Source organism: Vitis vinifera, chromosome 17 (genome assembly GCF_030704535.1).
Source record: "Vitis vinifera cultivar Pinot Noir 40024 chromosome 17, ASM3070453v1".
Lineage (NCBI taxonomy): Eukaryota > Viridiplantae > Streptophyta > Magnoliopsida > Vitales > Vitaceae > Vitis > Vitis vinifera.
The window spans coordinates 3,358,702-3,384,208 of record NC_081821.1 but is presented as its reverse complement, the minus strand read 5'-3'; the positions used below and the strand labels follow the sequence as shown (position 1 = coordinate 3,384,208).

Below are 25,507 nucleotides of genomic sequence, written 5' to 3'. Positions count from 1 at the left end.
AATGGAAGCCAGATGTCAACTGCGATGAGAGAGTTTTCAAGCTTTATCGAAGAGTTTGAACTAGTTGACCCACCTTTGGGGGGTGGAGCTTTCACTTGGATAGGAGGGGAAGGAGGGGCCCTTAAGGCTCGGTTAGATCATTTTTTGTTCTCAGGAGACTGGGAGGAACGAGTGACCGGGGCAATGCAATGTCTTCTGACTAGACCTGTTTCTGACCATTGTCCAATTCTGTTGGACTGTGGAGGGGTGAGAAAAGGTAAAAGCCCGTTTAGGTTTGAGAACATGTGGCTAAGGGTGGAAGGATTTACGGATAAGGTTAAAGAATGGTGGCAGTTTTACATTTTTAGGGGGAGTCCAAGCTTTGTGATAGCGAAGAAGCTTCAAGCTCTGAAACACGACCTGAAGTTGTGGAATAAAGAATCCCTTGGCGATGTTTCAGTTAAGAAGAATGCAGCCTGGGAGAAGTTAAAATATTGGGACAATTTAGAAAGTCTTGGCTCTCTCTCTGAGGAAGATAGGAGGAGTCAAGGGGCAGCCAGAGATGAATTTAATCATTGTGCCATCCTCGAAGAAATCTCTTGGAGGCAGAAGTCAAGGGCCCTTTGGCTGAAGGAGGGAGATAGCAACACCAAGTTTTTCCATCGGATGGCTAATGCTAGGAGAAGGGGAAACTTTATCAGTAGCCTAACAGTTAGGGGTATTAGGCTGAGTAAAGAGGAGGAGCTTAAAGAAGGGATTGGGTCTTACTTTAAGTCTATGTTTGAGGACCCCATAGTGAGAAGACCAGAAGTGGAGTCTGGTCTATTTAATACTCTTGATTCCTTGGATAATGATATTTTGGAGAGGCAATTCTCAAACGAGGAGGTGCTCAGAGCTCTCTCTGATCTGGGGGGAGACAAGGCGCCAGGGCCGGATGGCTTTACACTGGCTTTCTGGAAGACCTGCTGGCCTGTTGTTGGGGGGGAAGTGATGCAGGTCTTTGAGGAGCTCCACTCGCAGAATGTGATCTTTCGAAGCCATAATGCAACCTTCTTAGTGTTGATCCCGAAGAAAGAGGGGGCTAGTGATGTGCAGGATTATAGACCAATCAGTCTAGTGGGGAGTCTATATAAAATTATTGCTAAAGTTCTAGCAAATAGATTGAAAGGAGTGATGGGAAAATTGGTTTCGAATAGTCAGAATGCTTTTGTAGAAGGGAGGCAGATTTTGGACGCTGTTTTGGTGGCTAATGAGGCGATAGACTCAAGGAAGAGAAGTGTTGGGACAGGCTTAGTGTGCAAATTGGACATTGAGAAGGCTTATGACCACGTAAACTGGAGGTTCCTCATGTCAGTCTTGGAGAAGATGGGTTTTGGTCCAAAATGGCGTAAATGGATTTTTTATTGCATATCGACTGTGAGAATGGCAGTGTTAGTGAATGGTACTCCCACAGATTTCTTCTCAACGTTTAGGGGCCTAAGGCAAGGTGATCCACTCTCACCTTATTTGTTTGTGCTGATCATGGAAGCGCTCAGTAGTTTAATTTCAAGAGCTGAAGAGAATGGTTTTATTAGGGGCTTCAAGGCAACGGGAAGACGGGGAGAAGGGGTGTCAGTCTCCCACCTATTGTTTGCCGATGATACTCTCCTTTTTTGTGAGGATGATAGGGATCAGCTGATTTTTTGGAAGTGGGTTGTTATCTGCTTTGAAGTAGTTTCAGGTCTAAAAATTAATTTGCAGAAAAGCGAAATTATTCCAATTGGGGGAGTGGAAGAGGTGGATAGAGCTGCTGCAGTTTTCGGGTGTAAAGTGGGGAATCTCCCTACGAATTATCTAGGCCTACCTCTTGGACCATCCCACAAGTCGTGTAGAGTTTGGGATGGGGTAGAAGAAAGATTCAAGAGAAAGTTGGCTATGTGGAAAAAACAATATCTCTCTAAGGGAGGTCGTCTTACCCTCATAAAGAGCACACTCTCAAATCTCTCTATCTACTTCATGTCTCTTTTTGTCATCCCAAGGAAAGTGAGACTTAGATTGGAAAAAATTCAAAGGGAGTTCGTGTGGGGAGATATGGAGGAAAGAAGGAAGATCCACTTGGTGAGATGGGAGGTTATTTGTAAAGATATAAGGCATGGAGGGTTGGGGTAAGGTACTTGAAGGATTTCAATCATGCTTTGCTCGGGAAATGGCTATGGAGATTTCCTATAGAAAGGGAGAGTTTTTGGAGAAGAGTCATTGTTGGTAAATTTGGGGAGGTACAAGGTGGGTGGACCACTAGAGAGGTGAGAGAGTCTTACGGGACGGGTCTTTGGAAAGACATTAGGAAGGGTTGGGAGGAATTCTTTCTCAGAACTAGGATTCATATTGGAAATGGGAGACGAACCAGATTTTGGTGGGACAAGTGGGTAGGAGATTCTAAGCTAAAGGATCTATTCCCTTTGCTGTTTAGAATTGCAGCTAATAATTCTGCAATAGTGGCTGATCTGTGGGGAAGACAAGAAGGTGGAGGTGGGGGTTGGGAGGTGCACTTTAGAAGACCCTTTCAAGATTGGGAGTTAGAGGAGGTGAATCGCTTTTTGGGTTACATTTCTACAATAAGGGTGCAAGAAGGGGAGGATTTTCTGGTTTGGAAAATTGAGAGAAAAGGAACGTTTAAGGTAAACTCTTATTATAGGTCTTTGAAGGAAGACAATAGTCCTTTATTTCCAGAAAAGGAGGTTTGGGGTTCGTATGCCCCTTTAAGAACTCGTTTTTTTGCTTGGGAAGCAGTTTGGGGTAAAATTTCCACTATAGATATGCTGATGAGGAGGGGTTGGTCTATGGCTAATAGATGCAACCTGTGCAAAGAAAATGAGGAAACGGCAAACCACATCCTAATTCATTGTGGTAAGACAAGGGATCTTTGGAACTTATTGTTTTCTTCGTTTGGGGTGGTGTGGGTGCTCCCGGATTCCGTGAGAAATTTGCTTCTTGAGTGGAAAATGAAAGGCATGGGGAAGAAAAGGAGTGTAGTTTGGAAAATGGCGCCTATTTGTCTGTTTTGGTGTATTTGGGGAGAGTGAAATCAAAGAACCTTCCTAGAGGAAGAGATGACAAATACGAGCTTGAGGAAACTTTTTCTTCGGTCCCTGCTTGAATGGTCTCAACAATTTGTGGACTTGGACTTGGACTTGGACTATCTATCTTTTCAGAATTTGATGGGTGATAGGGTTGTTGCTTAGCTAATCCTTTTTAGACTTTATTTTTCTCTTGTTGCCTTGTTTTGGGCCTTCTTTGTATACAGCCTGTGTACTTAGGGAGCGCCCCTTGTTTTCTGGCGTTTTTTAATCTAATGGTTCTCTTTGTCTATCAAAAAAAAATGGAAAGGAAAAAAACAGCAAACCACACCCCAAAACAAAGACAACTCCCTGTGAAAGAAGTAGAGGGCTCCAAACTACTTAACCTAGACCACGAACAGCTAGTTCACTTGGGAAAACAAACCATCCATAAAACCAGCAATACCTACTTGTTTCTCCAAGGACCACACCCCCAAGCCTCTACCTGGGGTCGTTGCTCACTACCCATTGAAAAACAAACAAACCAACTACTATGGGGGTCACCCTTACAAGAAGCGGACAACGAGAAAAACTGCTTTGCCCACTAACCCAACAGAGGCTAAAACAGAAGGCTCAAAAGCCAACCCCTCATCTAACCCTAATGTCGTCATCTTACAATCGCAATGAAAAGACATTGGGCCCACCACAACTTAGTCAACACGCAAAGGCATTGAGGACGTCATCTGACTCTTTGCACGCTTCCCCAACTCTACCCCCAAGCAATTAGCTGCAGGTGGCCTCCTTGCTATCTTCCCTGACCTCTAGCACCCTGCAAATCTCAATCATGGAAACCAACGACAACCATGGTGGAGTCTCCCACCATAACTAAACAGCATAAGCCCAAGCACCCTCCTTCCAACTAGAGTTGACTAGAATTCTAGCCCACTGTAAATGATATCTCTACATTGTATCCACATCCACAGCCACAAAACCTCCACAAGTGTCACCCACTCTCTTGAAGAAATCCTTTCCCCACAAGCACACAGGCAACCCAATCACTCTTACCCAGATTTATTTAGCAGAAGCCCATTCCTTGAGACAACACGCCTCAGGGCTCGACCAATCTAGCTTCAAACTCTTTCCTTTGAAAGAACAACATCCCATATGCCATACCCTTTCGGCATCCTTAGCACTCTCAAAATCAAAGCACCACCTAAAAACTGTAAATGGAGGTTCCCAACCAGACTCTAGTTTTTGCTAGCCCAAGATTTCAGAGAACCCAACTTCAAGGCCTCGCCTGCAAAGTCTCCCCACCTACCCACAAGACAATGCTTTAAGCACTTCAAATTTTCCTCTAATTCCTCCTGCCCACACTGGATCCAAAAAGCCTCTCCCTCTTACCCCTTGCCTCTGAAAATTGCATTTGCAAAAGAAGCTCCTTTACGAGGAAAATGTGCTGCACACTCCCTCCTATGGTAGACATCCCCCTGAGGCAACTTTAAAGGACTGTGAGCAGGAACAACACCGATGTTCCTCAACTTGCTTGCCAAAATCTTCCAACCCCCTACACTACCCCTTCTTTCTGGCAAGATTAAGGAAAACCTCTTCCCCTCTGTTGACAAAACTGAAGTGCAAAAAACTACCCGCATTATTATTACGAAGTTCCAACTTAAAAACTCTCCCTCCTTCCTTCCACTCAAACCTAAAAGGCCTTCTGTTAAAATTCTCACAGCAAAGTTCAACCCCAAACCAGCACTTTCCTCCATTTTCCCTCATTTGTAAGTTACTCCTGCAGATCATACACCATTTTCCCAAGGAATGGAGAATAACCTTCCAAACATTGTGATGACCACAATGAGATGCTTGGTCAATGGTGAGCTCCTGTTGAGCTTGTAAAGGCAAAAAAGCCCAAGTTTCCAATGGGTCTGGTGAAACAAAGGATAACCTTTTTTTTTTTTTGTGATAAGCAACCAGAATAGATATATATAGCAATAAAAAGGTTGGTACAAAGGGAGTCGAGCGATGGAGAGGACAAAAAAAGGAGTTATTTCTTACCAAAATGTTGGCAGCTTAAAAATTATGGTGCAAATTGTAGAGTTCTTAATCATTCAATGCTATAGGATTCTTTCTAGAGAACTCTCACAACTATTTTCCAATATATATGCTCCAAGCCTCACAAAGATTCCCTCTAAACTAAAACTCTTCTTAGAATTAGACATAAAACACACTGCCATTGGACTAGGTGGTGTCTCCAAACCTCATTGAACTTGGAACATAGGACATCTCTCAAATTTTTTTTGTTTCAGTTTTGATCAATTGGAGCTTCTCCACAACTGTTGTAAAGAAAGAAACAAAAATACAAAATCGCAAACGAGCTTCTCAACAAACCTTAATTACAAACAAATGAACCTTTCTTTGGGAAAAGGAGAAGTAACCATGCTTAAAATGCATTCTATTCAAAAAGCCTCCAAGATGTTCCAAAAAACTCTATAAATTAAACATGTGATGTAACTCTAAAGAAGTACTCGTGCCAAAGCAAAAGCTGAAGAATTACCTACCCAGGTCAACATCCCTGTCTTTTCCGTATTCGACAACAAACCCATGATGTGAATCCAAGGTTGAGCCACCAACTTCAGAAAAGAACACTGCACAGGAAACAGAGCAGCAAAACACAAAGGTTAGGAAAAACTGAGGCAGTATTTGGCAGTGAATTACTAGTCCACAACAATCTAAGCTTCTGATTGCCAGAATCAAAAAAATGGCGGACAAAGTTGGCATCTAGTATAAAATTTAAAGGCTCGCTAACTGAAACTGCTTCACATTCAGTCTTCATTCAGATGGTTACAACTGCAACAAACCATTCTACATGCTAAAATTACTTTTAGATTGCTAACCAATTATGTGTTATCAAGCGCATTGAATGGACAGATCCAACAATAATTTTTTCTCAGCACTTAACGTGGTTATCGGACAAGCTTTTAGCCATAATTTACTGGTGATATCTTCTTGTAATCAGTGAGTTTCCATATTCACTATGAGCAAACATGCACCACCTTTTGATATAGGACGAATAAACCCCTCCATGAGCTTGTCAAGCATGGTTTCAAGACCAAAATCATCAAGAACAGCACCAAATTTATTCATCGTATTCGGACGCATGATTCTGAATTTCGCTTCATTGACCCAGTTTTCAAAATTTTCCACCTAAGTTATCAAAGACATTATAAGAGAACACAAATAAAATTAGAGAAAAAGGATGATAAGCCTGCCATGCAATGGATGAATAGAGTGGCATATGGTACCTCATGTAACAATAATTCACAGAAATGTGGCTGAAACATTTCAAATGTATAGACACCTGGAGAGGGTTCGGACATTATGCTTCTAAAGCTTTCCTCTGTATTATCATTGATTGCTTTAAGAAACTGGGGGGCAAAGAAGGTTGCAGGGTGCATGGCATATAACTCTCTATGTAAAGGCTGCAAATAGAAGTGTGCAAATCACCAAGACAGAAATGATAAAAACAATAATAATAACTTTTTTTAACAGAAGCAAACAATTTATTACCACAAAATAAGTAAACAAAAAAAAACAGTAATAATAACAACAACTACATTCAGCAATAAAAATAAAATAATAAATAAATAAATAATAGGTTTGTCCATTCCTTTCAAAGTACAAAATGGTAAACAGATTGTAATGTGACATATAGAAAAAGAAAAAAAAAAAAAAAAAACCACTAAGCATAACCATTTTTTGTCAACAGATAAGCATCCAAGAGAAACCAAGGCAATTGATGTAGACTTCACAAACACTATTAATTGGGTTAAAGCAAATCAGGTAGTGTTGGGAAGGGTATAGGTTTGTATTTGGAAAAACATCAGGTAGTGTTGGGATCTAGTTGATGGTAGAGTATCCCTAGAGGTGTGAAATGAAAGAAGGTTGAAGTTTTGGAAAGATAGGCGGTGTAGGGACGAACTCTTATGTATGGCTTTCCCTTCCTTGTATGCCTTAGCTTCGTCAAAACAGATTTGGGTGGTAGATGTTTGGGATGATCTGGGTGAAGGGGGCCACTAGATTCCTTGTTTTGGTAGACAACTAAATGATTGAGAGCTAAATGATGTAAAGATTTTTTCTCAAGGCTACAAGGGAGGTCCACGAACAGGGAAGAGAAGGATAGAGTGGTATGGATGGATTCTAGGAATGGTGTCTTCCTCATCAAATCATTAAATGCCATTCTAGAGTGGGCATGCAATTCCTTTCCCTAAGACCATCATTTGGAATTCAAGGGTCCCATCAAAAGCAAGGTTTTTTTTTTTTTTTGCATGGGAAACTAATTAGAGCAAAGTGTTGACCATGGATCAACTTCAAAAGAGAGAGTGGTCTTTGGTGAAAAAGAAAATGTCCTTAACAAAAGCAAAGAGGAATCAATAAATCACATCCTCCATTATCGTGCCAAAGTAAGGGCCTTATGGCATCCTCAATTCTCTTTGTTCAGCATTGCATGAGTCCTTTCTTCTACAATGAGGGCAACTATCTTAAGTTGGCATAACTCTTTTGTGGAGGAGAAAACATAAGAAGGTTTGGAGAATAGCCCTCAGTTGTCTCATGAAGAGAACTAGGGAGGAATTTTCTATTAAGACTTCAGGGTAAGAGGGAAGGGTGGCAAGGGGATGGAGGTGTCTCATTTGTTTACTGACAAAACTCTTGTTTTTGTGAAGCTTCTTAATATCAAACGGTTCATTTAAACCTATCAAAAAAAAAAAAAAATCAAATGGTTCATTTAGGTTGGCTGCCCATGTGATTTGAAAACATCTTCAAGCTAAAAATTAACCTAGAAAAGAGTGAGTTGGTCCCAATAGGGATGATTGCAAATCTGAATAAGTTAGCTCCTGGGTTAGGTTATAGGGTAAGAGATCTTCTGTCTGCATGCTTGGGTCTTCCCTTGGGTGCTCCCTTTAAGTCGATGTCAGTTAAGGATGGAGTGGAAGAAAGTTCAATAAAAAGTTATCAATATGGAAAAGGCAATATCCCAATTATTTCCTAGTGCTTCCAGACATGGAATGGGAACCACTGATTGAGATACCCACTACTAAAAAATGTCCCAATTGTTCTATTCTCATTCCTTGCATTCTGCAAACCAAATGAAGTGTTTAATGCCACTTGCAACTCCCCTCGTAAAACCCCTCCAACCAATGTGTACTTACTGCTTACTTGTCTGTAACCTCTTTTTGTTAGGCACTCTTTAACATATTTCTTATTTGCCTATTAAAAAAGAAAGGAAAAAAAAAACCAAGAAACTGGGTAGAGAAAATTCAAAAATAAAAATTTAAAAGAAGAGACCACCACTGAAGGTCTAACAACTCCTAATCTTCCAGCATTTTGTGCTAACTCTAATTTGATTTATATGATCTGCCCTGCTCCTAGCATTAGGTATAAGATGAAATAACCAATTTCCTTTTAAGAACTAACTACTTTATGGGTTAACTACCAATGCAGTAATTACCTTATTTCTAAGAAAAGCCAAATATGGACTTTGGCTTCGTTGGACTCAGATAACAATACAAAGATCTAGGTAGCCCATCACCTTTGTTGGGCACAGACAGTGTTTTCAAAAGCGTTGTCAGAGCGCGCCTTGAGGTGAGGCAGGTCCAAAACGCCTTTGAAAACACAGGGCACAAATAACAGTAGCTTAAATCTTCTCTAAAATTGCTGATAATTTTTTTCTTTTGTTCTTTTTGGTACACTTTCAAAGGTCAATCCATTTCAAAAACTTATTAGCAATTTGTCATAAATTTGTAACCATATGTTAATTTCGCCATTCAGAAGGCAAAAACATTTTTTTTGTTAATTGTACAGTAACAGGCAGCATGCTAGGTACTAGTTAGGTCGCACAGCACAATTGAGCATGCAAAGCATATTTATGATGACAAGTTCATAACAGTTTTTTTCCCAGACACCAACTAACTCCCAGCTTCAATTATAGAAAAATAAAAATAAATCCTGATAATTCTATAAATAAGCCAATCAGGAGCTGCTATGCATCATACCTGATAATTTGATATAATCTTCTGCCTGTACTCCCTGTGCCTCTGAGCCTGATGCATAGCACAATACAAGGAATATCAGTAGTCATAAAGTATTTTTGGAAGATTGATCAAATCTAAGGCAAACAATAATTTATTTCATTTTCTTTATACATAACAAAATCACGATCCAACAGCAGCTTAAGGAGGCTAAATCAGTGATAACTTACTAAAGACCGAACAAACTAGTATTTCTTCCAATAAATGATAACTTTATTAGAAATAAAATAGTGTATGTCCAATGCCTTTAATTGATTTTGTTGATTGGTAGGGTTCTCTCTAAGGGAGGGGATAGTTTTTTGTAGGTCCCTCTTATTTTGGATCTTCCTTTTGACGACCATTGTATACATCTAGTATACTTTGGAGCACTTTTTCTGGCACTTTTAATCTAGTATACTCATGTTATTTACCTATCCGGGAAAAAAAAAAAAAAAAAAAAAAGAGTGTGAAGGTGCAAGATTAAAAAAAAAAAAAAAAGAACAAAAAAAAACTAAAAAGATAAAATAAACAAATAAACAAAGCATACAAACCAAGAGACAACACATTGAACATAATTCACATGTCAGAATAGAAAACCTTATGCTTTTAAAACCAAAATACAATTCCCCCATCATTTTCGATAACCATCAGCTGCTTATAGTCATCCAATGCCACAACCTAATAAAAGATCTAAGCTCAAACTTCACTAACAAACATATCAGCTATAAAAAATTCCACCATTTCTCTCCTCTCAAATAACCCAAGCAACAGGAAAAGGCATTATATTCAAGGATCCTACTACAATACTAAAAGGTACTTTTTAGTAGGTATTGAAAAGGCATCACCAATCAGGTGTTGCTACGTGTACACCTTTGAGTATCATGGCTTTGTACCTAAATCCCATTTGTTTGTATTGTTGTAACTTCGTCACATTTGTTTGTATCATCATCCAATGGTTTAGATTTCACCATATATTCAATGATCAAGATGGGGAGTTTGGTGGGTACCAATTGGATACCTTAGTATTTTCCTATATCAAAATGATTTTGCCCATAGACACAAAACCTCAATATAAGCTTAAATCCAATTCTCCAAAGACGTAGAAAGACCCAAGATACTCAATACCAATTGAAAACAAAGAACCATAGAGTACTTCCAAACTGACACCAAATAAGGAGGTGGCCCAATTATTCATCTGAACACAAACATATTATTATTATTTATTTTTTTGATAGGTAAATAAGAATTGCATTAAAAGAAAGAAAGTATACACGTTGTATACGAAGAAAGAAAGACAAAAAAGGCGCGAAGACACAAACATATTCATACATCAGACAACAATCTAATAGGAGCAAGGATTAAAATTTCAGATTTTTTTGGCGAAATATCGATGATATATCAAATATTGGTGGTGCCCGACACAATATAGGGTACCGATTATCAATCAGTGGGAATTTCAGCAAAATATCGCTAATATTGGTGATATATCGGTTAGGAAGCGAAAATTGGCAAAAAAATTGAGCGTGGAGCAATGCACGGAGTAGCGGAGAAAGCCTATCAAAAAATCGAAGATATATTGGCGATATATCAATGATTTATCGGCAATATTTGAGAAAAATTGGAGATTTTTTTAAAAGTTTTTTTAAAACAATATTTATCATTTTTTTATTTTTTATTTATTTTTTTATTTTAAATCTACATTATCATTTTATTTTATATTATCTTTTTATTTTCAACTACTTTTTATATTTATCTCATTAATGCTATTTTAAAAATTACTATCACTTCATTCTTAATTTTTTTTATTTATCCGTTTAATTTTATTTCATTTTAAATGTTTTTATTTTAAAATATAAAAAATACAATTTTACTCAAAAATTGCTACAATATAAAAAAAATTAATGAAGTCCTAATATTTTATAAATTAAAATTAATTTGATAAGATAAAGTATTAATAATTTTAATCATTTAAATAAATTAATGTTAATAGAAAAATTGTCACCATATATTTGTAATAAATTTTTAGAAATCAAATCTTAAATAAAATATTTTATATAAATCAATTTAATTTTTTATTTAAAATGTAATAAAACATGTTTTAATAAAAGTATTTTTAATTTTTAAAATAAATGAATATAAATATATTAAAGGAATTTAAGCTAATTTTTTTATAAAAATTTGATAAATATTATCTTTAATCGTACTTATATCAATTACAATTACAAAATAACTTTAATATATATATATTCTTACTTATTTTATCGTTTTTTAGAGTTTTTCAAGCATTCTCGTGAATTTTGAATAATTTTCGCCTCATTGATATTTTTGTCAAAATATCCACCGATATTTTGACAAAAATTTCCAATATATCCATAAAATCCAAGTATTGATATATCCGTATTTACTTATATTTTAAACCTCAAATAGGAGGCAAAAGAGGCCTCTTTAATCTGATTGGTCCACCAAACATATTCCTTGAGAAATAATGCTCTCTTAAGGAAATGGCTTTGAAGGTTCCCTAAGGAAAGGAGTGGTCTTTGGCATCAGGTTATTGCGAGTATTTATAGGACACATCCTAATAGATGGGACACCAACATGGTGGTTAAATGGTCACACAAATGTCCTTGGAAGGCTATTGCACAAGTTTTCTAAGATTTCCCCCCATATGGATGCCTAGTGGTGGGAAATGGGGAGAGAATCCCATTTTTGGAAGATCTATGGTGGGGTAACTAACCTTTGTGCTCTCAATTCCCTCGTCTTTATAAAGTTATTTCTGTAAAAAACCCCACCGTCTCAGTTGTTCTTGGCAATTCCTATCCACTCTCTTGGAATTTTAATTTTCGTCGTAACCTCACTGATATAGAAAAATTGAACTCCTTTAGAGACTCATGTCCTCCCTTAGTTTAGTGCATGTTTCTTCTTCTATGACAGATTCAAGAGCTTGGTTTTTGTCCTCATCAAACTTGTTTACTGTTAAATCTTTTTTTCTTAGTCTTGTCAAATTTCTCAAATCTTGTCTTGTTCCTTCCAACCAAGTTTTTGTGGAGATCAAAAGCTCCTTCAAAGGTTAAGGCCCTTGCTTGGTTATTAGTACATAGGATGGTAAACATCAATAACAAGCTGCAGTTACAAATCCCTTTGTCCTTAGTGGTGCATTCTACGCAAAGGAAATAGAGAATCGATTGACCACCTTTTTCTACATTGCCCTTTAACTATTGGGTTTTGGCACAAGCTCTTCAATCTAGCAAGGTTGGATTGGGTTCCACCAAGGAGTATTGAGGACATGATGATTATTGCATTTAGAGGATTGGAGAATTCAATTAGAGGGAAGACACTTTGGCAAATCACTTGCCTCACTTTGTTGTGGATTGTGTGGCAAGAGAGAAACGTTAGGATTTTTTAGGATAAGAGAAGATCAGAAAGGATGTTATGGGATTTACTTCATTTCTGTTCTTCTCTATAGGCCTCTTGTACTGTTGTTTTTAGAAGAGTTCCTCTTAGTGTTTTACAACTTAACTGGACTACGGTTTGTGCTTCAAAAGTTTGAGATAGTTGGAGATTATCTTTGTATATAGTTCTCTATAGTGGGGTGTATTCTTACTTTGATTGGATTCTGTATTTTGAGGAAAGGACCTCTCATCCTTCTCTTGTATCTTTACTACTATTGATACAATATGCTCTGTTTCTTATCAGAAAAAAACAAAAACAAAAGAAAAAAAAAACAAAAGAATCCTATTCGACATTGCTGGACATACAGGAAAGGTCATGATAGAGATAATTATAAAAATTCAACTGCAATAACTGAACATGATCACCAAAGTTCAGAATTTAACAATGTCAAAAATCACAAAAAGTCTATACATGCCACCTTGATTTCCCCTGTCAATTGGAAAAAAGCATTCAAACCAGACAAGCCATGTCAATGGGCATATCAAAAAAAATTAGTAGAAAAGCACAACTCAGATTTTCAGAAAATAACTACCCTCGAATTATAATGGAAAGGTTCAAATATAAGAATAAACAATATACAAATCCATTCCTACTTAATCTCTAAAGTCAGTAGCAATCCTCAAGAATATGCAGGCCTACTCCATACCAGAAAACTACTTTCTATCAGGGAAAAAAAAAACCATAAAACTACTAATGAAGTGCAGCACTGCTTCCATCCCACACCATAGAGGCTTTGATTCTCCATGACAAGCACCACACGTTATGTTACAAACGATAGAAGGTAAAGGCCAACAGAAGTTGGTGAATTTCAAAAGATAGATGCCAAGAAATTACGCAAGACAAGCAGCTAACATGACTTTACACAAGGGATGTCAATACCATCACTCTCATCTTTATTGAGGTCTAATATCCATCAAAAAAGTTCTATAAAAAGAGATAAGAAATTTAATTAGATAAAAAAAATAAAAATAAAAAAGAAAGAAAACAAAAACGCGGACAAACTATGATCATAAAAATTTAATTGAATTTCAACCTTCGGTAAACCATATTAAATGGATTCATTTTCTTGATAAATAAATAAATAATGAATTCCAGCCTCTTACAATTGTCCTGCGAAATTGTTAAAACTACTGCCCGCCTAAGAGCTTAAGCTACAAGAGGATGAACTAGTAATGTACATCAAGTTGATGAACACCTAACACCCTGCAAATGTAGCCTCCTTTCATATGTAGGAATCAACCAATTAAGGTATAAACAAACAAAGAGGGCTGAACCCAAGACCCCCACAAATACCAAGTTGGAAAAAAAGAAATAAAAGGCTAGAATTGACTGAATTGCATTGATAATTACCAAGAAAGAGAAAAAACATTAAAGGTATCAAATATATTACCTAAAAGAATAATAAATCTATAAAATAAGACCCAAAGTATTGTACTACCAAATTCTAACCTAATCAAATCCATATAGGTTCTAATCAATAAAAAAAAATGGTACAATTCATGCTAGTAAACTGTTACCACATTAAAATGCAATCTCCCAAATTTCCTTATTACAACAAAAGGTCCCTCTATGGAGCTTCTTTACCTTTTTGCTTCTTATTTACCATGTAAACCAACAATCGCCCAAACCAGACCTTCCTAAGATTCCACTTTATAAAAATCATCTAATTTGCTTCATAAAGGAACAGTTGAGGTTGGCACAGAGAAACTGAAATATGGTCTCCCTACCTTTCCATCATTTAGAAATAGGAACCACTCTTCTCACAATAAAATCGCAATAATGGTTGCCTACCATTAGAGCAAAATCCTGAATACAGCCAGCAAATCCCTAATAATAATGATAGAATAATAGTAACAACAACAACAACAATAATTTATTGTGCACCACATATTTAACTAAGAACTGCCCAGCTACACCAAATATACTAAAAAACTTTAGTTTCCTAATCAATAACCTCATTACAGTCTATAATAATAAGCTTACATATAAAAGCATCACAGAAAAACAATCATTTAGTCATGTACACCTCATGAACTTGTATCAATCCATGCAAGGCAGAACTTAATATTTCCAATTGAAATTAGAACCAGCACTACAACCACAGTGATAAAGTTAAAACAAAGAAAAGAAAACAAACTGAGAAAGAAATGGCTCACTGTTGACACGAAGGGGACAAAAAGCATAAAATATTTCCAATTGAAATTAGAACCAGCAGTACAACAGTGATAAAGTTAAAACAAAGAAAAGGCAACAAAGTGAGAAAGAAAGGGTTCACTATTGACACTAAGGGGACAAAGAGCATAAAATAAGGTTCACTATTGACACTAAGGTTCCTTCGTTGTTTGACTTAGCTGTTGCAAAGGAGGCTTAGGTGGCAAATGTTTGGGACTTGTCAATTGGAGAAGGCGGCTAGAATCCTTGTTTCTCTAGGCCCTTCAATGTTTGTGAGGTGGAAACTGTGGAGCGGTTCCTTTTGAGAATTCAAGGGAAGAGGGTGTCTAGAGAGGTGGAAGATAGGGTGCTTTGGGCAGAGTCAAAGAGTAGAAAGTTTTTTGTCAAGTCCTTCTATGTAGCCTTAGAGCCAAAAGGTTCAACCCCCTTTCCAATGAGTAGTATTTGGAGATCCTATGTGCCTCCTAAGATTAGTTTTTTTGCTTGGGAGATGTCATGAGGGAAGACCTTAATTTTGGATCAGGTTAAGAGGAGGGGTTGACTCTTAGCAAACAAATGTTTTCTCTTTACCACATCGAAGAAGAATCTATTCACCACATTCTTTTTTATGAGAAACAACAATATAGTATATTGAAGCAAAAAAAAGTACAAAGAAGGATGAGAGATCCTCCAAAAAGTACACAAAAAGAAAGCAAGAACCTCCAATTTTAAGAATCCCTTGACCACATTCTAGTTCACTGTGTAAAGGCTAGGGTTCTTTAGTAGTTGCTTTTGGCTCTCTTCGGTGTGTTGCTTCAATGGCATGGCTCATTTGTGGGCAAGAAGCAAAAGAGGCTTGGAAGATAGCTCATTTATGCATTTCTTTTTTTCTTTTTTATAAGGAGTGAATATAATATAAAAAGTGTCAAAAGAACGCATCAAAGTACACAGGACATATACAAAAAGCACCTAAAAGCACAATGAACAAGAGAGAAGCACAAAAAAAAGCACCCTCTCTTAACAAGAACCCAGCCACTCAACAAAATCAAATAAAGACATAGAATCTAACTCTATGTATAATTTTACCTAAGAAAACAACTTACTAAGAGAATTCTTCAAATAAAGATCTGAATGCTACTCATTATCAAACACTCTATGATCCCTTTCCTTTCAAACAGTAAAAAAAATACACAAAGGAGTTGCTCGTCAAATCTTCTTGCGTCTTTTACCCACAAAGGACTTGTGCCACTCTAAGAGAGCCTCTTGAACGGTAGCAATTTGCATTCATTGGACACCGAAAAAATCAAATAGCAACTGCCAAAGGACCCTGACCTTAGAAAAATGGAAGAGTAAGTGGTATATTGATTCTTTCTTTACTTTGCAATGAAAACATCTATTGGTCAAAGACCACCTTCTTTTTTGAAGCTGATCTATGGTCACAACTTTTCCCAAACTAGCCTCCCAAGCAAAAAAAAATTAACTTTAGAAGGCACCCAAGAGTTCCAAATTACACTTTTTGGAAAGGAAAACACCACCCCTAGTTCCAAAGAGGCATATAAAAGCTTAACCAAGAACTTGTTGTTGGTCAAGTTCGTCCACACCACCTTGTCTTACCCCGCACTATCAACCACCTTTCCTTGCAACCTTGAAAATAAGTCCTCCACATCATTCACTTCTCAATCGTTTAAAGGTCTAGAGAAACAAAGATTCAATTCTCTCCCTTGTTTAAAACCAATATCTACCACCCATGCCTTCTTTGAAATTGCTAAGACAAATAAAGAAGGGTAGGAAACACACAATGGCTCCTCCCCACACCATTTGTCCTTCCAAAACTTCATCCTCCTTCCATTACCCACCACAAAGGAGGAACTGCATATCAAATTGGTCCACTCCTTCCTTATAGATTTCCAAAGCCCAACTCCATACCCTCCTTTATGCATCTTTTGAACAATTTGGAAGGAAAGAAACAGACTTGCTTTTGAGAATGAGGAGCTTTCAAACCAAAGCCTAAAAAACTATTTTGATTGTAATTTCTGGTCTTGGACAATGCTGTTTTTAGATGATGGGCATTTATCTTTAATCAATTTTCTTGATTGGTTGGGCTCTAGGTGAGGACAGGTGTTGTTTTTTGTCAGCCCCCTTTGCTTTTGGTTTTGCCTTTAGCCATTCGGTAGTGTATACTTCCCGCATGCTTTGGGATGCCTTTTGGGCCCCCTTTCTTTATATATTACACTTTTGTTTTTACCTATTAAAAAAAAAACTTAACAGCCAACTAAGATCATAAGGATAAAATTAGAAAGCCCTAAATCAGCAAGTTAATCACAAACATAATAACTGCATGACACAAGTCACCGTAAAACGGAGAAGAGGAGAAGATGGAATTTTTTCTGTTTGAGAGGATCAAATCTCCAAGTGCAGGACAATTTGCAGTTTTCAAGCAAACGGAAAAAGGAAACCAGCACCTTTTAAGGAAACTGAAAATAAGGAAATTTGTAGCAGTGAGTAAAATATAAGACTAGTCAAGCCTAAAATTAATCCACAATTTAGTCATAAATTAAAAAAAAAAAAAAAAACAATGGCCTCCTGCTTAAAGTAGGCTTGAGGTGCAATATACTATTGAGGTTTCTCCTCCAAACATGATAAAGTTCCTTAGCAACATCTTCAATATGACTTCTTTTTTTTTCTTTTTCTTTTTTTTTTCTTTTTTTTTTTTGATAGGATCTTCAATATGAAAATTATCACAAGGAGCTCAGTTACAGCCCAGTTATTGCACTTGAAAAAATCAAGTATCTCAAATTGCATGTGTCTATAATCTAATTTCTCCATTATCCGAGACATCAAGTAAGTGACACACAATAACTTAGTCCTATTCAGCATGACTGCTGGAAACTTCTTTAAGAATGAAACACGGAAACTGAATCCAGGTGTATCTCAGATATTTCTGGAAGGTCAAGCAACATGGACTACTATTACACCAAATTAAAAGCCCACAAAATTGTGCTGAATGATTCAATGAAACACATAAATTGAGAGATATTCTTTTACCGTAGAGCTGAAATTCAAGGAAACCCTAACCTACATCAATTTCAAATTCACTTCAAAGCTCATCAGCTCATTGATTCAAAGGAGCTTAGGCACCAAGAAGGTAATGGTCAAGCATCAAAATCACTGTCGCATAATGCACATTTGAAGTGCCATGAATGTCCCAAGAGATGATGGTCGAGCACATCCATACATCCGATTCACCATTTGTCCCGATCATTTTTGCTAATTTTTATATAACTAATTAAATTTGGAATTGAAAAGGTAAGAAAATGGATAACAAAACCTAATTTTTCTTTCATTTCAGAACCAATGACCAACTCAACCAAGACGTTTCTTTCCACTTTCGTCCCTTTACTCGGCAACCTAACAGATACGAAAACAACCGTACATAGGAAAAGAACCAATTCTCCAAACACGTACTCTGGTCTGCTCTCCCTGGGGCAAGTACCGCAACAAAATCTCCCTCATGAACTGCACCTTCGCTTCTCGCGACACCGACAGCATGCTCGGGGGTAAGTACCGCTCCAGAGAGCTGAAAATAGAGGGATTGAAGTCCAATTGCAGGTCATCGTAGTTGTCCGGCTTGTGATCCTTGTTCGGGTTCAGCCGGAGCCTTTGGCTGGGCACAAAAGGCCGGCTGGAGTCGCCGGACACTACTCCATTCCCGCCTCCGATGCTGGCGATGGCACCGGAGCCGTTATTCTGAGGAGGAGGAGGATCTTCCCGGCGGTCGGCGGAGCCGTCGGTGGACATGGTCAATGAGATTGATATCCGGCAATGGCTGTTGTGCAGTGCATTACTGTCTGGAATTAGGGTTTTGAGAGCGGGGGACAAGGTGAATGGTCTCTGTTGCCGTTAGGGTTTGGCGAACTGATGAATTGTTTTGGCGTGATTTTTGTATATTCTAATATTTGTTTTTATGTTTGAGAAGTGATTGAGATTATACAAATCGCTTAAAAAATCGAGTGTCACTCGCTCGCTGTGATATTAAAAAAAAAAAAAACCAAGTGTAAACGATAGACCTTTCCATTAATTTAATTCATTCAATTCCATATATTTTATTTTGAAATTATTTGAATAGTCTTTTGTGTTCGTATTAAATTTACTTTAATGATATATGTTTTAAAGTCTGTTTGGTAGTGATTTTAAGAACCATTTTTATTCATTTTAATGCTTGAAATATAAAAAATTTTAAATATCCAAAATATTAAAAATATTTTTTAGAATCACTACCAAACGGATTTTTACTTTACATAAAATTAATGAGTTTGAGTTAAAATTAATCATATTTATGCCAATTAGCATAATTTATTATCTTAGAATCGATTTTTATATGTTTAAGTTATTATCTAGTATTGACATAATCATAATTTGTGCATGCTTAACTTATAATTCTCATGATAATTTTTTATGCACGTTTAAATTATTATATTGTATTGACATAATTATAATTTATCTATGTACAAATTTAAAAAATCGTAACAAAAATAGACAAAACTATAAATAAGAAAAATATGCAAACAAAATTATTTAAATAAAAAATTTGTGATGTGTAAGTTTTTGTAGTAATATTCTTTATAAAATGTTAATAAATTTGATCACAACATAAAAAAGTGAAGTGAATAGTTTTTGAAGTTAAAAGGTCAAATGAGGGGCTTAGTACACTTGTTTACTATTGATTAGCATGTATGTAGTAATTTATATGTATTTTTTGAACTTGTAATAATGTCTTGTAAAACATTTTTTTTCCTTATAAAGTTGTTTCCCGATCCTTTCAATAGAAGAAAGTCAAAAGTTATAGGTGAAATTAATGATAAATCTTAGAATCCTGAAATTTAATTATTTAATTTAAATAATTTACCATACATCACGTTTTAAAAGACATATCAGGAGTGTTCAAAAGATGCAACTCATCACTTGTTAAACTCAAGACTCACAATTTTGATAATGAATTTAGTAGTAATTTATTCTATCAAATTTTTATGCATTTATACATTACCCACTTCATTCATATAATCTTAAATTTTAACATTTTTATTTGAAAAAATAATGCTATTATTAACAAGTTACAATAATTTTATTATATATTTTTTTATATTTTTTTTAAATCATTGTAATTCATATAAATTTAAAATTTCGAGTTAAACGAATTATGATGATGTTTGGTGAGTCATGATTTAAATAGATTGTATAAATTTTGTGTGAATTTAATGTACTTCAATCCAACTCAATTCAATTTGTTTGTTAAATATAGTACAAAGATCATATTGGTATAATCGATGAACAACTCGATATTCAAGTTGTTGTAGACATCGTTTGAATAGATTAGAGTTAGGTTAGAAAAATATCAACCCAAAAATATTATGATTAGTATGGGTCAAAGGTTTAAGCAACCCACCAAAATAAAACCCATGTATTATTTATTTGTTTATTTTTAACTATATTATACTTTTTTTTTTATTAAAATACAAAAACATAAATATTTCCCACATGAATTCTCACCTCCCTCCTATATTTTGATGGAATTATGTTATCCCTATTAAGATCTGAGTAAAAAAAAAAATCATACCATGAACTGTAGTTGGACCACCTTTCCAGATAATTTCTATATATGAGAACTACAGCAGAAAACAAGAAGTAGATCACCATGCCATTACCGGAAACACCTAGCAGTTTTTTGACACCGAGAATACTAATTGGACTGCTTCAACTGTAGGGAGTTGGGTTCCTGACCTGCCATAACATTAGGCAGAAATAAACAGGACAAGAGCAACATTTGTGGTACACAAAACCAAAGAGCAGAGCCTCACTTTGCATGACATCCAGCAACAAAAATTTTCTTTTTAGCATGAAGTCAGTTGCATTTTGAAACTACTTGGGCCTGAAAACAATGACAATTGCAGTACAGTTATCCTTGCAGCGCCGCTCACGGACAGCTTCCCTTACAAGACGGCGACTCACAGTTGCAACAGGTAGGCCCTCCTGCCAAAGAATGACAAGGATAGAAAACTGCACTTTAAAGCTCTTTCATAATCTAAGGTTGAGCAACTTGAACAATTGAAGTCAGCAGATACTTTTATTACTGATGGACAAAAACTGGTTCTATAATGCAGAGCTCTTGTAGTATGACTTAAACGTATTAAAAGCAGAAAAAGGGAGCCTTAAAATTTTTCTTAGCTTAGACAAATTATAAAAACACAAATAAGCTCATTCCAATGCAAACCAAAAACACTGGAGTAAGTTCCATGGGCAAACAAAACAAGATCTCCATAACCCCATGATGTAGAGAAGTGATCTTACCTTCAACATTTTATGAACAAAATCAACAGCATCACTAGGTCCAAAAACCTGAAACAGTCCCATGATGTAATTTTATAGTAATGGTAAAGCTTTGATATATATTCAAAACCAAAACAGCTAATAATAGAAAACATACCCCCCACAGGCCATCACAGCCAAGAATAATGAAGTGTTCTCTTTCTGTGAGGTCAAAGGAATGAACATCTGGAGTAGCAACAACGCCCACCTGCAAGTCACATACTTTTTTGAGATGGCAATACATTGAACCTCATCTATGCATTTATGGCTAAAGCACGGATCTCATGCAATAGAATAAACGAACCAAGGAACAAATAGCCAGGAAATGCAAGAACCAAGAGAGAGAATACCCTGGAAAGATGACTTCATACTATACATGAAAAAAAAAGAAAAGAAAAGAAAACATGTTGAAGAAACTGAGAATGATTTTTAAAATTCATTCAAAACTATATTTTTTACATAAACGTATCCCTATTTAACAAATACACAGAGAGCAATTAAAAAGGAAAAAAATACAAATATGGAAGAACACAAATTATCCACAATTGGGGCCTCAATCTTTCCCTAATATCCTACCAATCATCATTCATAATTATAACGGATTTCCACACTCCCCCTCAAGTTGGATCATAGATATTAATCATGTCCAGCTTGCCAATAAAGTCTTCAAAGCTTAATTTCTGTAACCCCTTGGTGAAAATATCGACTAATTGTTCCCTTGTAGGGATATAAGTCATGCAAATAATCCCTTTCTCAATTTTTTCCTTTATAAAGTGTCTGTCCACTTCTATATGTTTGGTTTTGTCGTGCTGAACAGGATTATGAGAAATACTAATGGCAGCTTTGTTGTCACAATAGGGTTTAATGGGGAGCTCTATTGTAATGCGTAGTTCTTCCAACAGTTTCTACAACCATAGTCCTTCACACATACCTTGTGCAACTGCTCTAAATTCAGCTTCGACACTGCTTCTGGCTACTACACTATGCTTCTTACTTCTCCATGTTACTAAATTCCCCCAGACATAGGTACAGTAACCTGTAGTAGACTTTCTGTCATCTGTCGATCCCGCCCAATCTGCGTTTGTATAGATCTCTATTTTCTTACTATCACTCTTCTTAAAGAATAGTCCTCTCCCTAGAGAACCCTTTAGGTATCTGAGGATTTTATACACTACTTCCAGATGACTTTTCATTGATGAGTGCATGTACTAGCTAACCACGATTACGACGAAAGCAATGTCAGGTCTAGTGTGAGAAAGGTAGATCAGTCTACCTACTAGTTGCTAATATTTCTCTCTATCAACAGGCTTTCCGTCACTTTCCATTTTATTTCTTGCCTTGATAGGGGTATCGTTTGGCTTGCATCCCAGCATGTCAGTCTCAGTCAACAAGTCAAGTACATACTTTCTTTGGGAAATACTAATTCACTTCCTTGATCTAGCGACTTCCATTCCTAGGAAATACTGCATTTGACCCAGATCTTTCACCTCAAATTCTATGGCTAAGACCTTCTTCAACCTTTCCACTTCTCTTGTGTTATCTCCGGTGAGAATGATGTCATCGACATACACGATTAGAATGGTCATCCTTCCATCATTGGACTGTTTGAAGAACGTAGTGTGATCCGACTATCCCTGTTGGTATCTTTGGTTCTTAATCACCTTTGCAAATCTATCAAACCATGCTCTAGGTGATTGTTTGAGACCATAAAGAGATTTCTTCAATTTGCATACCCTGGTTTCTTCTTCTTCCTTACAGAACCCTAGTGGTAACATCATAAACACTTCTTCTTCTAGTTCACCATTCAGAAAGGCATTCTTGATATCAAACTGATGGAGTGGCCAATCGAGGTTTGCTGCCAAGGATAAAAGAACTCGAATAGTGTTCAACTTTGCTACTGGTGCAAATGTCTCGGTATAGTCGATGCCATAAATCTGAGTGAACCCCTTTGCAACTAGGTGGGCTTTGTATCGTTCTACAGTGTCATCCGCCTTATATTTCACTGTGAATATCCATTTACAGCCCACTGGTTTCTTCCCCCTTGGCAAATTCATCACTTCCCAAGTCTCATTTTTTTCCAATGCCCTTATTTCTTTAATCACAGCCTCTTTCCATTCTGGAATTTCGAAGGCTTCTTGAATGTTTTTAGGAATCTGGATTCTATCAAGGTTAGTTGTAAAAGCACGACATTTTGCAGAAAGAGAATTATATGACACAAATTTTGAGATAAGATGGAGAGTACATGAACGAGGTTGTTTCCTAAGAGCAATGGGTAAGTCATCTGTTACCTGATCAGAATTGGAGCCATACTCCCAAGGGGTTGGAACTATCACCAGTTCTGACTCTTTTAGTGCTTCAGAGATGAGTATCTCATTGAATTTCGATTTTGGCCTCCTTGAGTAGACAAGTGTTTCCTTATTTGTCTGTAATTCCGTATCTCCCCCTGAGTTTAAGTGTCCTTCCATATTAGGCGAAGGGGTAGATATAAGGCACGGAGTGGATTCAAACATAGCAACATCAAGATAGTCAAAGGTTAACGAAGGTCTAGTTTCACTCATGGACTCCCCCTAAAGCGACTAGTAGGGAGTATGCTAAAAAAATGTGACATCTAGGCTAACATATAGCTTCTGTGAAATTGGGTCATAGCATTTGTAGCCATTTTGTGTGGAAGAGTAGCCAAGAAAAACACATTTAAGTGCTTTGGGATCAAATTTGTTCCTCTTAGGTCCGTGAGTGTGGACAAACACAGTGGACCTAAAGACACGAAGTGGAAGATGTGCATCAAGTCTCGAATGAGGAAAAAACTCTTGGAATTTCCGGAGGGGTGTGACAAAGGATAGAACCCGACTAGGCATTCGGTTAATAAGATATGTGGCTGTCAAAATGGAGTCACCCCAAAATTGTGAGGGCATGTGAGATGTAAACAGCAAAGCATGAGCAACTTCAACAATATGTCTATTTTTCCGTTTTGCAACCCTGTTCTGTTGAGGGGTGTCAACACAAGAACTTTGATGTATAATATCATTTTCTTGTAGGTAAGTGCTCAAGGAGTGACTGAAATACTCAATACCATTATCAGTACGAAGAATTTGAATTTTGGTGTGAAACTGTGTTTGTATCATAGAGTGAAAGTTCATGAAGACTGATCGAACCTCAATTTTATCATTCAACAAATATACCCAACACAGGCGAGTATGATTATCAATAAAAGTAACAAACCATTTTTGTGGGTCCTATTAAGGGTACATGAGGGACCCTATAGATCACTATAAATCAAAGTAAATGGTATGGATGGTTTATACTTAGATTTAGGAAAAGACGTCCGATGATGTTTGGCAAGTTCACACACTTCACACTAAAAATCTAATAAAGTTTTATTTGAACATAGTGAGGGAAATAAATGTTTTAAGTACTGAAAACTAGGATAACCCATCCTTTTGTGTCATAACAAAAGTTCACTGTCCTTAGGATAAGATGTAGAATTACAAACAGTAGGAGAACTCTGTCCAAGCACATCGGTTTCGTCGAAGTAATATAGACCCTCACGTTCCTTAGCACTACCAATCGTGTTCCCCGATGATAGGTCCTGAAAAACACAGTGAGATGGTAGGAATTAAGCTGAACAATTAGACATTTTGGTTAACTGGCTAATAGACAGCAAATTGCAAGACAAATTAGGTACATGTAGGACAGAGTTGAGAGTAATCGACTCAGAAATACGAATACTCCCTTTGCCAGCAACTGGTGATAAAGTACCATTTGCAATTTTTACTTTTAAATTACCGGCACAGGGAGAATATGTAGAAAATAAATGATGAGCATCAGTCATATGATCAGATGCACCAGAGTCAATAATCCAGGGAGTAGTCTGAGACATGGTGCTAAGTACTATCAAAGAGGTACCTTTTTTTGCCAAAGAACTAGAGGATAAAGTGGTAGCAGACTGACCAGAGGCTTGGAAATTAGAAAAAAGCTCATATAATTTCGCAAGTTGGTCAGAATTAAACCCCACACTAGAAGTTGACTGACAAATTTTTGTGGGAGTTTTGTCTGCTTGGGTTTCGGTGGAGGCCTAATGACTATGGGCTTTATTGGGCTGTTTGGGCTTCCAATCTGCGGGCTTGCCATGTAAGGCCCAACAAGAGTCTTTAGTGTGGCCCAATTTCTTACAATGCTCACAATAAGTCCTCTTGGACTGTCTTGGGCTTGGCCCACTAGATCCAACAGCATGAGGCCCACTAACAGTAGCATGAGGCCCACGTCCAGTAACAGCATGAGGCCCATGAGGCCTATGAGTTAAAAGGGCTGAGCCCTCAGGCCCAAATGAGAGATCCAGCATCACTCTCCTTCTGCTTTCCTCTCGCTGCACCTCGGAGAAGACTTCTCGGATGAAGGGCAACGGCCGGCGACTGAGAACCCTACTCCTAACGTCATCAAGCTCGCGGTTCAGCCCCGCTAGGAACT

The 25,507-nt window shown here is 36.9% G+C and overlaps 2 protein-coding genes across 3 annotated transcripts in view; both read right to left on the bottom strand.

Moving 5' to 3' along the window:
• The window catches only part of LOC100262884 (2-oxoglutarate and iron-dependent oxygenase domain-containing protein CP2), a 53,644-nt gene extending 34,924 nt beyond the window's left edge, over positions 1 to 18,720 (bottom strand). The window contains exons 1-5 of one of the 2 annotated variants that reach the window (XM_010665342.3): positions 18,146 to 18,720; positions 9,065 to 9,112; positions 6,317 to 6,493; positions 6,068 to 6,218; positions 5,569 to 5,659 (exon numbers count right to left, since the gene is read on the bottom strand). In XM_010665342.3, the coding sequence (XP_010663644.1) occupies positions 5,569 to 5,659; positions 6,068 to 6,218; positions 6,317 to 6,493; positions 9,065 to 9,112; positions 18,146 to 18,478 (800 nt within the window). In that variant the 5' untranslated portion in view covers positions 18,479 to 18,720. The remainder of the gene's footprint in view (positions 1 to 5,568; positions 5,660 to 6,067; positions 6,219 to 6,316; positions 6,494 to 9,064; positions 9,113 to 18,145) is intronic. The other variant, XM_002277401.5, reaches the window with a different exon arrangement.
• A 1,571-nt stretch (positions 18,721 to 20,291) lies between these two features.
• Positions 20,292 to 25,507, bottom strand: part of LOC100257757 (probable protein phosphatase 2C 8) — a 29,710-nt gene continuing 24,494 nt past the window's right edge. The window contains exons 9-11 of the mRNA XM_002277421.4: positions 21,162 to 21,251; positions 21,026 to 21,073; positions 20,292 to 20,707 (exon numbers count right to left, since the gene is read on the bottom strand). Of these exons, the coding sequence (XP_002277457.1) occupies positions 20,597 to 20,707; positions 21,026 to 21,073; positions 21,162 to 21,251 (249 nt within the window). The 3' untranslated portion in view covers positions 20,292 to 20,596. The remainder of the gene's footprint in view (positions 20,708 to 21,025; positions 21,074 to 21,161; positions 21,252 to 25,507) is intronic.